This window comes from Octopus bimaculoides, chromosome 12, assembly GCF_046866305.1.
Source record: "Octopus bimaculoides isolate indiv1 chromosome 12, ASM4686630v1, whole genome shotgun sequence".
NCBI classification, from domain to species: Eukaryota; Metazoa; Mollusca; class Cephalopoda; order Octopoda; family Octopodidae; genus Octopus; species Octopus bimaculoides.
In genome coordinates this window covers 20,204,760-20,220,976 of record NC_142939.1, presented here as the reverse complement: position 1 = coordinate 20,220,976, position 16,217 = coordinate 20,204,760, and the positions used below count along the sequence as shown (strand labels likewise).

Sequence of the window (16,217 nt, the reverse complement as noted above, 5' to 3'; positions counted from 1 at the left end):
TGAAAATATCGATATTTACCTAATTAAACAAACACATTCATGAATGGAAGGGTTATAGTGATAATAACCGTGTCCATTCAATTTCATTTTATACAAACCTACAGGGATGTTTATATATTTGGATATGCTTCCAGCGTCTCGTTTTATTCGCTCTCTTTCTAAAATATTAGCGATTGAATGTTGATGACTAAGGCATTTGGCGCACACACCACAGATCACTTGGGAGTATTCCACTCGATATATTGTGTCCAAATTTATTATTTTAGGCGCACGCATGGCTGCGTGCTCGGAAACTTGCTTCACAGCCGCATGGATCTGAATCAGTCCAACCGCTTGTCACATTGTGCAAATGTCTTCTACTGTAGTCTCAAGCTGACTTAAGACTTGTGAGTGGATTCGTTAGAAGGAAACTGAAAGAATCCCGTTGTATATATATATATATATATATATATAATTTTATCACGTGTTTCAGTCATTTGACAGTAGCCAAGCTGGAGCACCACCATACTTGCCGTAGTAACAAAGCTGAGGTACGCAGAGGGAAGCCGATTGGCACAGGGTTAGAAAGTTCAGCAGAAAATCTGCATCAAATTTTGCCAAACGCCTGGCGACACCTGCTCAGAGGGTTACGCAAAGTTTCCCAAAAGTTTTTCTCGTTCTCCACACGACCAAGAAAATCTTGTACAGCTGAAACCCCGTTTGTCTTCTATTTATTCGCAGCTGCACAATGATAATGGACTGATCTGTAACTAATCTGCATATCCTCTGATAACACACGTACGGTATTTTGACGATTCCCCACTAACAGCTGCATGTACATCTGCAATGTTTTGCTCATTTTTGCTGGCTGCAGGGCTCCCAGAACGATCGTCAATATCAACATTTTTCCGGCCATCTCGGAAACGTCTGAACCACTCGTTCACTTGTGTACAGCTCATGCACTCCTCTCTATACGCTTTCTGCAACTTTGCGTCCGCCTCTGAGCAGATATCGCTATGACAGCTTTCTCTGTCATGGTCAATACGATGATCACACGCTACAAACCTTCCTTCCAAACACAGTTCTAAACAGCAAAAGTAAGCTAGAACGTTAAAGCTTAAAGCACAAGCAGAGCAAAGTTCAAGGTCAATCTTTGCTAAGCGGTAAATGTAAAAAACTGATAAAATAAGCACCAGGTTTTAAAAAGAAAATAAGAAGTAGAAGTAGGCGTCGATTTGTTCGATTAAAAATTGCAAAAATTCATGAAGACTTTGCTCCAGCATGGCTGCATTCTAATGATGGAAACAAGTAAAATACAGAAAGTAAGAGATATTTTAGAAACTAAAATATATTGGAATGTAGATTTCTATCTCATAGAAGTACAAAGAATTTTGATCTAAGCTTTTTGCAACGGCTTACCGCCAGCAACACGGTTCCCACAGTTTAATCGCGGACACAACGGTCGTACCAATGCCCACTTTCCTATGACTGGTCAAGTGATCGCACTGGATCATTGCATCCTACAGGATTTTGCAGTACTCTTTTTTCGGTGACGCCATCTGTGGTTTGCTGATACCACGTCTTTGCTCTTTGTAGGCCGTGATAGATCATTCTTGTCACACTGTAATGGCATCTTGTTGTTGTTGTTGTTGTTGTTATCGTTATTATTATTATTATTATTATTATTATTATTATTATTATTATTATTATTATTATTATTATTATTATTATTCAGTAGTTTTATTTTTATAACGTGCTTTCACTTCACTACCGAGCGCAGCTCTGTGCGCCTTGGGTATGTGCTGTGGTTTGCTGTGGTGCTCTTATCTTTACTGTATTAAAAGTGTTTTGCGTAGAATGTGTGCAGTACCCAGTAGTGCAATTTTCTGTATCATTATTATTATTATTATTATTATTATTATTATTATTATTATTATTATTATTATTATTATAATTATTATTATTATTTTTGTTATTATTCTTAATAATAATAATAATAATAATAATAATAATATTGTTGTTATTATTCAACATTTTGTTCTACTATATCACCTGCTACACTTTGGTGTTGCTGTGGGAGTGCAACCACTTCCTGGTACTGCATTGGGCCAGTTCCATTTTATGGGACTGGCGTAGCATATTATTTGCATTAGTGTTTGTATTGTGTATTGCGTTTGTAATGCATTGTGTATATTGACCTGCTGGTGGTTGTACATTTTATTTGGTGTTTGCTATACAGAGTTGTCTCGTGTTTGTGTATTATTTTGTTTGGGTTGTATTATTGAATTGATAGGTCTTGCGTAGGATATAGGCTGTTCCTAACAGGGCTACTATAAGATAGTGTACATTGCTGAAAGTCCACGTTTTTTTTGTTCATATGCTTTTTATGATACGTAATGCTCCACTTATTAATGATATTGTTTTCATATGCGTGAACCACATCTTGAATACATCAGTTTCGAGGTCACTGCACTTTGACAATTTTTCTACATCTTTTTGGGTAATATTTTGCTAGGAATGGACTGCAATGTCTATCAGTAAGCATGTGCTTTCCCGCCCCACCCCAGATGGCAGAATCGTTAGAACGAGGCTTCTGGCCCCATCACTCCTCAATATGATTCTGCCCGTTCCTTTTTGCATATGCTTGATCCATTTTGCTTGTTTTGTGGCAGTGGTTTCGAACTCTTCAACTATCTCAAGTTCCTTTGGTGGTATGGATTTTAATTTGGCCGTACTTATCACGTGCACGTTCTATTTATATCTTGATTGTGCCTCCGTATGTACCTTCCTTGGGCTAGTGCTACTCAGCAGACAGCAGAATGTGTTCTACTGTCCGTTTATCCCGCGGACCAGACAACCAGAACTATATAATTTGCCCCACTTTACTTCATTCGTATTCAAAGGCAGGAGAAATTAGACAGATATGGAAATAAAAATTATTTTAAGAGGCACCATATGTCATAGGTAATTCTAGCAGAGACACTTCTATAGGGCAGCTTCCCACGTTGTCCACTGGCCCTGTTGGCACGTATGTACTGCTTTCCGGGTTGTTATAGCATCCTCTCCCTTTTTTCACTTTCTCTAGAGTCAGATCTCTTCTCATATTTCGTCTGACCTCCGAGTACCCAGTCTCTGCCTATTGGCTAGGTCCGGGCTTAACAAAAATATAATCATCGCGTCCACTGCCTTATGGATTTTTCATACCCTGCCTGTCTTCCACTTATGCTGGATCGTTCTCACGTCCAAGTCTTCCGAGTCTGCAAGCATAGCCTTGCTTTTCCGACTTTGTACTCTGCAACGATGGAACTGAGGGTAGCTTTAGCTTGTCCTGGCGACAGTACAGTGCAGCATAAGTGAAACCTGTAGAACAAGCCACCTCATTGTGTACTTGTTGGATTTCATTTCCATGTCCTCCACAATACTTGCGTTGATATCGTAAACCGACAAAGGTCAGGATTAACATGAACTGCAAACATCAAACTCGGTATTTGCTAGGCAGCTCACACTGGTCTATGACCTCTACATAATTTCCCACCATTTATTTGGTTTTGGTTTCCCTTTTTGTATCTTTCAGTGTTTCGTTATACCACTTTCCTAGGCGTTCGACCTAAGCCACGGTAAGGATATTTTACTTGGCTACTGTGAAGGCGACTGTTTCTTCTAATTTCACTTTCTGTCAAGAGAGGCTACGAGATTTCTTTCTTTAGAATCTAATTCTCAAAGATGTAGCAGCCTTTTCTAACTCTTTCGGCATCTTTAGAGTTCCATCCTTCATTATCAAACGGACAGTACCATTGTCCATAATGTCCTTTATTGGTGGTATCCGAAATCATTATCTATGTTATACTGGAGCTTACCATCTCATCCAATACTTTGTAAATAATTCCATAGCATTTGTTATGCCAAACGTAATTGCTTGTGTAACTTTTTTTGCGCGTGGCTTAGTGGTTAGGGCATTCGGCTCACGATCATAAGGTCGTGAGTTCAATTTCCGGCGACGCGTTGTATCCTTGAGCAAGACACTTTATTTCACGTTGCTCCACGTTAGCTTGTTAATGATGCAATGGCATGTTTCAGCGATGTTAGGGAAGGAAGTTTAAACTATGAAATTTGCTGGATGTTAGCCATGAAGAAAGGTGACAGAGCGCAACTGAACTGAATAAATTTATCGGAAGAACGGAGATTAGAACATTGACAATGACACAAAAGATTGTGTATCATTGCAATTATGCCATTTAAAAGTGTAACGATAGATAAGTTCCTTGACAAACATCATAAATTAATTCAAGGTCTAGGTACAATCTCTTCTGATGAAAATTCTGATTATTCTATAGAGTCACGTCGATGCTTGTACACTACTGTCATCTTTCTTTTTTACGTGAAATTCTAAGATCAAGTACTAAGAAATGCCATGCTTGTAGCTGAAATTTTAATTGTATGCTTTACATTTTTGTTTTCTAACGAATAATATTTCCAATGTATGTAATTCTATATGCATATCACACAGATTTCTCTCGAACCTGGCGTATGTAGAGCATATTTGCTCTGTTACTGGTTCTCCAGATATATATTTTTTGAGCTGTTAAGCCAGATTCTGATAAAATATCGCGGGAAATACAATGCAAAGCCGAGATTTATAATCTATATTGTACGAGATGCAGATATATATGCTATATGTCTATTGGTGATTCATTCAGACTCTATGGAGAATGTAAAAACAGCTTCTGTTGCTCTTTTTATTTATTTATTATTTATTATTTTTTTACTGGATTTGTACATACAGGCAATTCATTTACTTTTTATTATATATAATAAAGCATCCAATTCGAAAAAATATCGTACTTTTAACGACATGATCTCGTTTTTGCTTTTTTTTTCACCACGGGGAACATATCTGACATATGCAATATTGATACCTTTGTCCGTATTCTTTTAACATTTATTTGAAATAAACATGGGATTTTTTTTTGTTATACTATTTAATAAGTTTTATGTATCTTTCGAAAGTTGATCTCAATTTTAGTTTCGAGAAAAGAAGTTGTATAACTTTCAAATCATCAGTTATGCAACTAATAATTTTCACAAAATTAATTCACAAAATAAGTAAAACAACAAAAAATAATGATAAAAAATACTTTTAAATACCTGGAACAAAACCAACAAGTTTTAGTGAGCGAGGGACAGTCGATAACATCGACTCGAGTTCTTGCCTAATACTTTATTATAAATAACATGAAAGGATGAAAAGTTGACCTCAGCGCGATGTGAATTCGGCTCATAAAAAGCCGGAAGAAATGCTGCTCAGCATTTTGTTCGACGGTCTGAAGATTCATCCAGCTCGCCGCTGGAATAATGATGATAATAATACCCATAAAAATGATAGTGATGGAAGCATATAAGCATGGTATGAATTAATATTCAATGATTTTCCTATGATATAAGATAGCAAAACAGAAATTATTGTTTGCAAGCATCTGGAAAAATATCATCTGAAACAAAAAAAAGTTGGACGTTGTACCTGTTATGAAAATATTAATCGTTACATCACCAATGACAGGAACTACGTACTGTCTCTCGTGATATTCCAGAAATGGCAGCCACACCGACCGCAAAGTACACACTTCAGTGAGGTTCTTTGTTCTTCCTGTTGATAATAATTATGGTCGCGGAAGAAATGTAGTCAATCATATGACCTCAATCAGTTTTGAACCGATGCGAAATAATATTCATACCGAAGTGTTTGATATAAAAACTGAGCCCGTGTAGGGTCTTTCAAACTGGTGGATATATTTTGACGTGTTAAAAAAAAAACTGGAAGTATTTTGTGATAATGTAGATGTTTTATATAACGTGCCTGAAAAAGAGATCAATCCGTCATAACTAAACAGTTTTGTTGAGGCAACTGCTTATCGACTATGGCTTGTCTGACGCAAACCAAGATACGGCTGTGGCAGTATCAACAAAATATAATACTGGGTAAAAATTACACTAGAATCGGGGACCAGATAACGTGGATACAAAATAAAAGGAAATCAACAGAAGGAAATAGCTGTCATTTTATATTAGGCAAGACATTGTTTTTTGTTTATCAAACCTTTGATACTAGAGCAGATTTTGTTTTCATTAAATATAATCGTTTTTGATATTGGCGCACAGTTTGAAGTTTTGGGGGAAGCGACGAGTCGATTTCTTCGAACTCAGAGCACAACTGGTACATATTTCATCGATCCCGAAGGATGAAGTCAGAACGTAAATACGGACAAAATAACGCTAAGCATTTTGTCCGGCATGCCAACGATTCTACCAGATCGCTGTTTATTTCATTAGTTATAATGGGCCAATAGTTGTTTGATACGGACTATTAAATTCAGTGTCGTGCTTGTTGGCAAGTGGCTCGGTAGTAGATCGTGTGTTTTAAGTGAAAGAGTTAGAAGAGTCAATTTAGCCATTTAAGAACACACAAAGACTGCTATGTTTACTTCTTGTCCTTTATTTCTTAATAATACAGTCTATTTCATATCTTCATGCCAAGAAAATTTTGTCAGATCTCTTGCAGCATGGTCATTCACACAATTCCACTGCATCTGTAAAAAATCATTTACAGTCAAAGTTTTAACAATAAGCCTCGCGAATTTTCTTTCATTTAGGTTCCTAACCAATTTTGTTGAAGACTTAACATGTCAGTCCACTGTATTGTTGCTGTTTTTACATTTGCACATTTGACACATGGTCCCTTTGTGAATTTCAGGTTTCAATATTTGTTTTCTCTCACTAAATGCATTATAAATTTATTTATGCATTTATACGTTTCATTAGAATTATTTCTTTTTCCTATAAGGAAAGTATATAAGCGCTATATAATCTTTCCTTATGGAAGCTGTTTATAAATTATTTGAAAGGTCCACAATATGTATATATATATATATATATATATATATATATATATGCATACACGTAAATGTGAACGTACATATAAGTGTATTTGTATGTATGTGTATATGTATATATATATATATATATATATATATATATATATATATACACACACACACACGCGCACATATATATATATAAATATAAATATATATATATATATATATATATATATATATATATATATATGTACACGCACTTATGTATATATACATATATATGTGTATAGATATATATTTGTCTCGACACATAATGGAAATATTTGATTACAGCAAAAGTCTGTTAAAATTAGATTTTTGCGAAGTTGATGTAGTTAAATTTCATGATGTAAAACCAAATATATTGGACTAGATAGAACCAAAATGTTTTAAACAGTATAAAATCGAAGGGTCATGCAAAAAAGATGTGTGGATATAAAGGTAAATATAATTAAATTGTAACCTTGATGAAATAAACAGATAAAAATAATACATTTATCTATCTAGCAATCTACCTGTGTCTCTCTCTGTATGTATGTGTGTGTATACATATATATATATGTGTGTGTGTGCGTGTGCGTATATGTGTGACTATATATAGGTGTGTATATATAAATATATATATGTATATATGTTTGTATTTATGTGTGTATATATGTATGAATTGGTTTAGATCCTCTCTATAGTGGTTATTAGTTCGGTAACTTGTAGCATGTGATTGGCTGACAGCGTGTACAGTAAGTTTACTACTAAATTGATATCCCCGTTTTATCTTCTAACTAGTAATTTTAATAACTAAATCTCAATTGTTAAATGATATCAGATATTCCATAACACTAATAACGTTAGTTACTTGACCGCATATCATGCGGAAAGAAATAAAATTGAAGAAAATGGATAGACAATAATAGTTTAATACAAGTTACATTTGTTTTAATAACAAAGTTACATATTCATAATTGGGGCTTTACGCAATCATAAATCATTTACCATTTCATCAAGCTTCTGAATTATCAGTTGATAGAAGTTGACTGCACTGAAAACCATATGAAGATTAAACTTCCATCATATCAGTCATAGGAGTGTTTGAAAAGGGAAATAATCCTTTGAAACATCGTTAATATAGCATTATCAGCGCATTCTAAAATGGATTTTATATCAATTGAAGTTTTTAATTATATTCATCAGTCCTAAATATTTCATCTGATGAATTCCATGAAGGTTTTATCTAATGAATGTTTATGCTTATGTATCTTAATTAGTTCTAATCATATTTTTTAGAGTGAAACGGCAGTTGGTTCATCTTACATTGCTTTCACATAAGCGTGGCTCCTAAAGCAGTGCATGTGTCAGAGGACTGGTCATAAATTATGAACACAATTCAAAATAATTTCTGCCTAGTAGCAGTAAGCATACTGATGGTAGATGAATGTTGATCGCAGCTAATTTTTAAAGTTGCCCGTACTACATTAACGACATTTTATTGGGTAAGTTTCTTTTTCAAACTCTCCTAAGATTGATATGATCTAGGTATAATCCTTCTTTAGATTTTCGGAGATCGATCCTCTTTGACGTCACATATTTAACAACCGATGACTGATGAATTGGTGTGTGATCTCTGATTGTGTAGTAAATAAACATGCTATTGAAACATATATCTATGTTGCCTGTGTTGAACTGTTATTGCCTATTCAGCTTCTCTAACACACACATACACACACACGCATACACGCACACATATATAAACTTGATATGCATATGCATATACACATACACACACACATATTTATATGCATATACATATATATATATATATATATATATATATATATATACGTACATATATATATATATATATATATATATATATATATATATATGTGTATATATATATATATATATATATGTGTGTGTGTGTGTGTGTGTGTGTATAAGCACATGCGTATAGAGCTGAATTAATAAGAAAGGAATACATAAATATATTTATATATTTATGTGTGCTCATTAGTGTTACCCAGTTTAGAATTACAGTTGGTACTACTGACGTTTTTCTCCCTTATTCACGAAGACTTCATTGCGGTCTTAGACCAATTTTCTAGAAATGTATCTATACGATATCCGTACAGTCTATTTATTGACAATCCTCGTTCTCTAGAACAGGTTTGTAAAGATATTAATATAATGTTGTTTTAACTCTCAAGTGGTCCAAATCCACATCGATTCTATTCTCCAGGCTTTTACTTCTTTTAAGTTTCAGACCATTTTGAGCATGGTTCTGCTTGAGTTATTATACAGTTTGCTATATTACTTACTTTTCTCTGAAAGTGTGAGTTTTTCTCCCTCACTATGTAAGAATTTCAAAGGTGTATTCATTTAAAGGTCTATACTGATAATTAATCGGATACACCAATTTGGTATAAACTTCTTGCGATATTTCTGTACATCTTAACTATTTTATCATTGCATGTGTATTTTTTACCAACATTTACATTATAAGACCTATTGTTATTTTATCATTAATATCCTCGGATATCTTAATATTCAAATATTTTTTTATCCCATTTGTTTTTCTATATTATAATGGGCATATTCCTTCTGCATTAACTAGAATACTTCGAAACCTTTTAATGCATTTTCCAAATTTATGGAATGTTAAAAAAAAAGTTATAAACAAGTGGACATAAAAGATTTTGTGTGATCATCAATGGCTACAATTAATTTTTCACGATAGTCATTGAGGAAAAATATATTTCTAACATATGCACAAAATTAAAGAAAAAAAATCAGTGTTTATTAAGAGAGCTCCTATTGATGAAATCAACACGAGTATTTGCCTGATACATTTTTTTATCTTGAAATTCAAATAGGAATGACGAAGTCACACCTTGCAAAGGAACACAACTAAATACCATGTTGTATTTACTCCAGCCCTTAGCCTATTTTCCCTCCGCAGCCTTTAAAATTAAAATAATATAAATAAGAAAAACTAATAATAATAATAACATTTATTATTATTATGACTATTGTTATAATAATACTCCTCCTGCTGTCATTATTCCATGGTCAATAATAATGTATTTGAAGGCAATTTGTAATGTTTAACATATTTCGTTCATCTTGTTTTCAAAAAGACGAAGAAAAATATTAACGGTAGCTTTTCAAGACATATATACAAGAGTAACAGCAACTTATGAAATACAGAAGACAAAGATAACTTATTATTTCAGTCCTTTTGTTTTTCATTCTTTCCATTTTGAATTCGTACTAATTTAATATAGACGTATTATTATCGTCAAAATTATTATATGTTGATAGATAAACATATGCAGCGGCTATTTAAAGTTTTTGCCAATACACGGCGGCGCCACTGCAGTATATCAAAATAAACAAACAAAAATAAGTAGAAGGGGAAGTAAAAGAATGAAAGTATGGAAGGTGAGTACAGAAATTTGTAGTTTTGTATGTATTTTCATTTTCTCTTTTTAGTTTTTGAATTTGTTTTCCTTTTTTTTTATTTTCCGTGTTTTTTTTTCTTCTCAAAGTTGTTCAGAATTGGAGTATCGTTCAGAATTTGACTTCACAAGTCACCCTATTAACAGACACCTTACATCTCTTCTGGCAGAAATATCATGTATAACAGCTGCTTGTTATCTGAGTCCAGCAAAACATTACCAAGCAATATATTTATTTATATATTTATTTATTTCTGAAGCAACTAATTATAGGCAAATAAATCGTTTAATTGTTTTGTTTCCATTCTTTATTTTTGCAATGAAATTCGAAGAAAAAAAAGAGAACAGATAATCATCTTAAACTTTGGTTGTTACGTTTCCTTTTTTGTTTTTTTTTTCATGTAGATGTGGACGAAAATAATTATTTCAGATTAATTATATTTACAGGAGACGGTAGCCAAATTCATTTCAATATATATATATATATATATATATATATATATATATATATATATATATATATATATATATATATATGTATGTATGTATGTATATACGTATATATATATATATATATATATATATATATATAAATATATATATATACGTATATACAAATATACGTACATATGTATATATATATATATATATATATATATATATATATATATATACGTAGTACATACATATATATATATGTATATATACATAGTCGCAAGCGTGTATTTTTGTATCTGTGTCTATGTCTGTATGTCTGTGTGTAGTACGTTTTTCTGTACATGCGCATGAATTATAGACATGTAGTCTAAACGATTGAGTGTATGACGCTAAAGTGATATGTGCGTGTAAATTCATGTTAATCGATGCGGCGTGTAAATGTATGCAAGCATAGATGTGTATAAAAGTACACACACATAAATATCTTAACGCAACAATTGGAGATTAGGAAGTGTTGCTCAATGTTCCCTGAATTGTATTTACCAGGTTCGTTTAATTCTTGTATTTAAGTTCTTTGATGATACTCTATTTGTAATCTCCCCTTCACGCTTAATAATTTCTTTATATATTTTTCTTCTTCCCCTCCACGTTTTCTTTCCTCTCCCTCTTTTCCTATACTCTTTCTCTTTCTCTCTCTCTGCCTGTCTCACTGTTTAGGTTTCTTCTTTTCTTTCACGCACACAATTTCTCATCAATGCCTTTCAATTAGTATTTTTGGTTGATACCGTCAATTTACGATATTATAGCAAAATATAAACACGTATAATTCAAAGAAAACCTGAGAGTCTCTGGAAATGTGTTTTTGTAGGCCAATTTTGTTTGCAACAACCATTTCATATTTCTTTCAAAGAAAATTATATGGATTTTAAATTTGCAAAACATTGTCGCATTCTATGGAAAAAACAACAATATTCTTGTGAGGAGCCTGGAAATCGGGCAGAGGCAAAGCAGTACATTACCAAAATGTCTGCTTTTAATTTACTCCATATAGAAACAAAGCAATGCAATGAATAAGCTGACAAGCGAAAGCGATAGTCTTCCATTCCATTCTAATCTACATTCACCGCTGCCTATATTGGGTGGGAAGAGAGTACCTGTCAAGAGAAAATTGAAATAAATTAGCCGTTTGTTTAAACATGATAACATGGACATTCAGAACAGAGAAAAGTAATCAGCATTTACATTTTTCAAAGACATTAGTGGTGCGTTTAAAGTGAAACGATGTGATTACAAAATAAGTAATAACTGGCTTTGCTTCAGTGAAATATTGTCTGAAATGTGTGCAACACTGTTTGTGAGAATGTTGAGAGATGGTATACTGCTTTATTGTGTGTAGCGGCTATTCATTGGAGAAAATACTTCAGCACGCAATCATTTATACCCCTTCTTTCATCAATTCATTAACTTGCTTGAGGAATAATTTGACTTCTATGACTTTCTTCGTTCAGTCACTTTTAAATATTTTTTTGTTTCATGTTCAGCAATGTGTCTACGTATTTTACAAGAAATTCTGTTGACAAACTAATAGAATCCGATGTTATTTATTGAAAATAAACCATTTTAGCTGGTTGCCTTACTTTGGCATTGTTCGTAGTTTAACTTCGTCAACTAAACTGTTCTTACTGAAAGTATTATTGGAATAAAAAGAATGAAATTACTTCAGGTATAGATTGAAATCGAAGCACTGTAAACCACACTACTTATATTTTTTTAAATAGCCTCACGTTATAATTGCATCGTTATTAAACTCTGAATTATAGCGGTGAGTGAAGGCGCGTGGCCTAGTGATTAGGATAATCGCCTTACGATCGTAATGTCGTGAGTTCAATTCTCGTCAACTCGTTGTGTCCTTGAGCAAGACACTTTATTTCACGTTGCCCCAGCTCACTCAGCTGACTAAAATGAGTAGTACTTTAATTTCAAAGGGCCGGCGTTGTCACTCTTTGTGTCACGCTGAAACTTCCCGTGGACTACATTAAGGGTACACGCGTTTCTGAAGTGTTCAGTCAATTGCAGGTTAATTTCACGTGCTGGATGTTCCGTTGATCGGATCAACTGGAACCCATGTAGTCTCAGAGTATAGTAAGGACGTTAATGTATGATGTGTTCTAGGATTTTTGATGCGTGCTATTATGGATTCCTCAATGTTGACATCAGTACCATGATGCAATATAAATGATCATTTCTATGGTGTATGATCAGTGGCACGATCAGTGGTAAGATGCATACTAAGTCATGTGACATACGATCGGTATATTGGTATGTAAGATCACTTTAATCATCTGTGATATTCGTATAATATCGATTATCAATAATACAAAATATGACTAGTAGGATTATATAGTATCTGAAATTTGATGGAAAATACCAGCAATATCCAGTTATATTCATTAACATACATGATAAAAAATGTTGCATGATTGATAGTATGAATAATATGAAGGATGAACAATACTGTTTGAAAGGATTAATAGAGAGGTGCATTTATTGTTAGTAGTATATGCACATCCGCTAGCTTGATGTAAAGACAGTAGTATGATGTATAATCACCAGATTGATGTATGATCTAGAGTAGAATGTGTAGTCAAAGTTTAAGTGCATGATCATCGAAATATGGTCTAATCTTTTTTGATATGAATGCTAAAAAAAAAAATCATTATTGTATTTCATATTAAATTGTATACGGAAATTTTAGTTGTATTATAAAATGAATTTTTCATGAATCAAACGTTATAATAAAACAGATTATGTACATGATTGAAGCGGTTCAGATTCAAAGCGATTCTGTACGTAGTTTTGTATGAACTTGAATATATATTTGTATTAATGGTGTACGATATGAAATAGAGTATTTCACGTTCAGTTTATACTCATTGAAATTTTAGTGTAAAGTAGTTTGAATATGAACATTTTGAGTATCATTACATGCAAGAAAGACATACGTACCACCAAGTCGATGAGGTGATCTGGTGTCATCTGGCGGCGTTGGTATGTCAGATCTTATATCCGTGCGTGGCGGATTTCCCATTCTCGATTTCCCATTTTTCCTAGTTGTAGAATCTTTGTTCTTATCATGATTACTCACTCTAGGTGGTGAAATTTCTTCTTTCTCTGCAGTTGCATCTGTTTAATGAAAGCATATTATAAACACTCATTGAAACAGGTACGTGTATATATATATATATAGATATATATATATATATATATATATATATATTCAGAATTTGAAATATATGAAATGCAGATGTAACAAATACTTCAACGTAAATTATACAAAATTATAATATCAACATATCAAAAATATTTACTTTCAATATATTATTACGAACTTCAACAATGTGAACTTTCTGATCATATAATTAAGTGAAATATATATGTTTAATAATACTTGTTATCTGTTCGTTGCTTATTCAATGTTGTATACTAATATTGGTAAATTGTACTATGTCAGAACAGATAAGTCTCTAAAACATATTGTATACATTTATTCAAATTTTGAATCAACTGAAACTATTTGGAAAATAACCCTAAACTTTAGTGAAACTTCAAACATATACTAAGCTCTTCACAGCTTACGAACCATGTGGGTTAAACTGGAATAATTTTCTAAACAATTGACATACAGTTATGTATCAGTTAGATGCGACGATTGAAATCACAGAATAAATAAAATGAGAAAGTATAATAAAAGACAAGTTGTTTCTTTACGATTCTAATGCATAAAATGGCATCTAGTTATTCTATTAATTTTATACAAATTAAAGATAATGTACAATGAGATCCATGATGGTAGAATACGAGAAGAATAAAGTTCCAATGGTGATCCAGGTGGCGTAGTGGTAAAGTGGTCGGTTCAGGAGAAATAACAATTGTTCAAGAAGAAGGTTCGAAGCACGATTAGAGTCCAAAAGAGGAGGAAGTCCAGTTAGACACGATCAAACTTCGGAGATTACGAGAACGCATGTCATATATGGCTCAAAACTATTAAAAAAAAAAAAAAAAAGACAGGTGATGGAACAAGAAACTAGGTGTATTAGTTTGACGCTCAGGAAAAACGGACACATTTCTGAAGTTTCGAGACTTCGCCCTTCTACACAATGGAATGAGTAGTGTATCCTTTTCTTGTTCCTTTATTCCTTTTTAAACCTAATTAAACCATGATTGTTGTTCCCGTTTGAAGGACATTCTGTTTATTGTATGGCAAATATGAAAGCTATTCGTTATAACTTTTAGTTCTGATCCCTTTTTGTTTTAAATGTCAATATCAATTTATACTTATAACGAAATAGTAATAGGGCAATACAAACATCACTTACCGTACAAAATCATCGTTTCTTGATCTTCGCCTAATATATTCGAAGCCACACATGTGTATTCTCCGAAATCATCTTTGTTCAAGTCAATAATGCGAATGCTAAGTGTATAGGAATTTCCAGATTCATCGTAAGGTTCAATCCGATATTTCCAAGATTTCTTCAGTGTAACTCCATTTCTTTCCCATGACATACCTCCTAAAGGCACGGCAGTTATCATGCAATCCAAAATAGTTTCTTTCCCTCGGATTTGTCCCATTCGCTTAATTGGTAAGCGTACGTCAGGTAAAACTGCAAAGACAAACAAAGTAATTCATATTAAACCTCAGCTTTGATCGAGTTTACAGGCCCCCGGATAAAAGAGTGCGATCTGGTCTTTGAAAGGAAGCATGCGAAGTAAAAACGCCTTCTGCAGAGTTACAGCTTGGTTGTAGAGGGTTCCCTGCCAGTCGGTACTGAAGGTGCTTGGAACTAATGAAATGAGATGAAAAGAGCAAACATGGAACATACAACAGGAAGGGTCTATTGCTGATTATGGAACAAGAGAGAGGAGTTAAGATGGAGGCCAGGAGGAGAAGTTAAGCAGTGATATGGACCTCACTGCTGACTGTTGAACGGGAAGGTGAAACACCCAATGATTTTTGGAGTCTGACTGATGACGTCAATTCTTCCTCGATAAAATTCCATTTACTTCGGTGAGAGGAAATGAAGGATCTTCTTCCAGATGTTATAAATAATATATATACGTATTCAGACTGCATTAAATAAGATTAAATATGTAGTTTTCTAATAATATACCGTATTTTGACATTACATATGTCAACGTTTGTATTTGAATGGAGGTATCAAACACAAAATACATTCAAACGACATTCGTTGCCTTTAGGACATTGTGAGGCAATTCACAAAAGAAGTTGAAATCATCTGTTCCGTTTGTGATACAGAACCTCCGACTGAATACAATTATAAATGTAAAGTGAATATGTGTTGTGTTTGTGTGTGTATGAGTGTGTGGACGTTTCTATATATGTATATGAGTGTGTGCATGTGTGTATGTATATATA

The 16,217-nt window shown here is 33.2% G+C and overlaps 1 protein-coding gene across 7 annotated transcripts in view; it reads right to left on the bottom strand.

The window, feature by feature from the left end:
• Positions 1–11,188: 11,188 nt before the first annotated feature.
• Positions 11,189–16,217, bottom strand: part of LOC106867898 (opioid-binding protein/cell adhesion molecule homolog) — a 630,312-nt gene continuing 625,283 nt past the window's right edge. For all 7 annotated transcript variants that reach the window (XM_089360863.1, XM_089360859.1, XM_089360861.1 and 4 more), the window contains 3 exons: positions 15,157–15,444; positions 13,787–13,963; positions 11,189–11,934 (listed from right to left, as the gene is read on the bottom strand). In XM_089360863.1, coding sequence (XP_089216989.1) covers positions 11,819–11,934; positions 13,787–13,963; positions 15,157–15,444 — 581 coding nt within the window. In that variant the 3' untranslated portion in view covers positions 11,189–11,818. The remainder of the gene's footprint in view (positions 11,935–13,786; positions 13,964–15,156; positions 15,445–16,217) is intronic.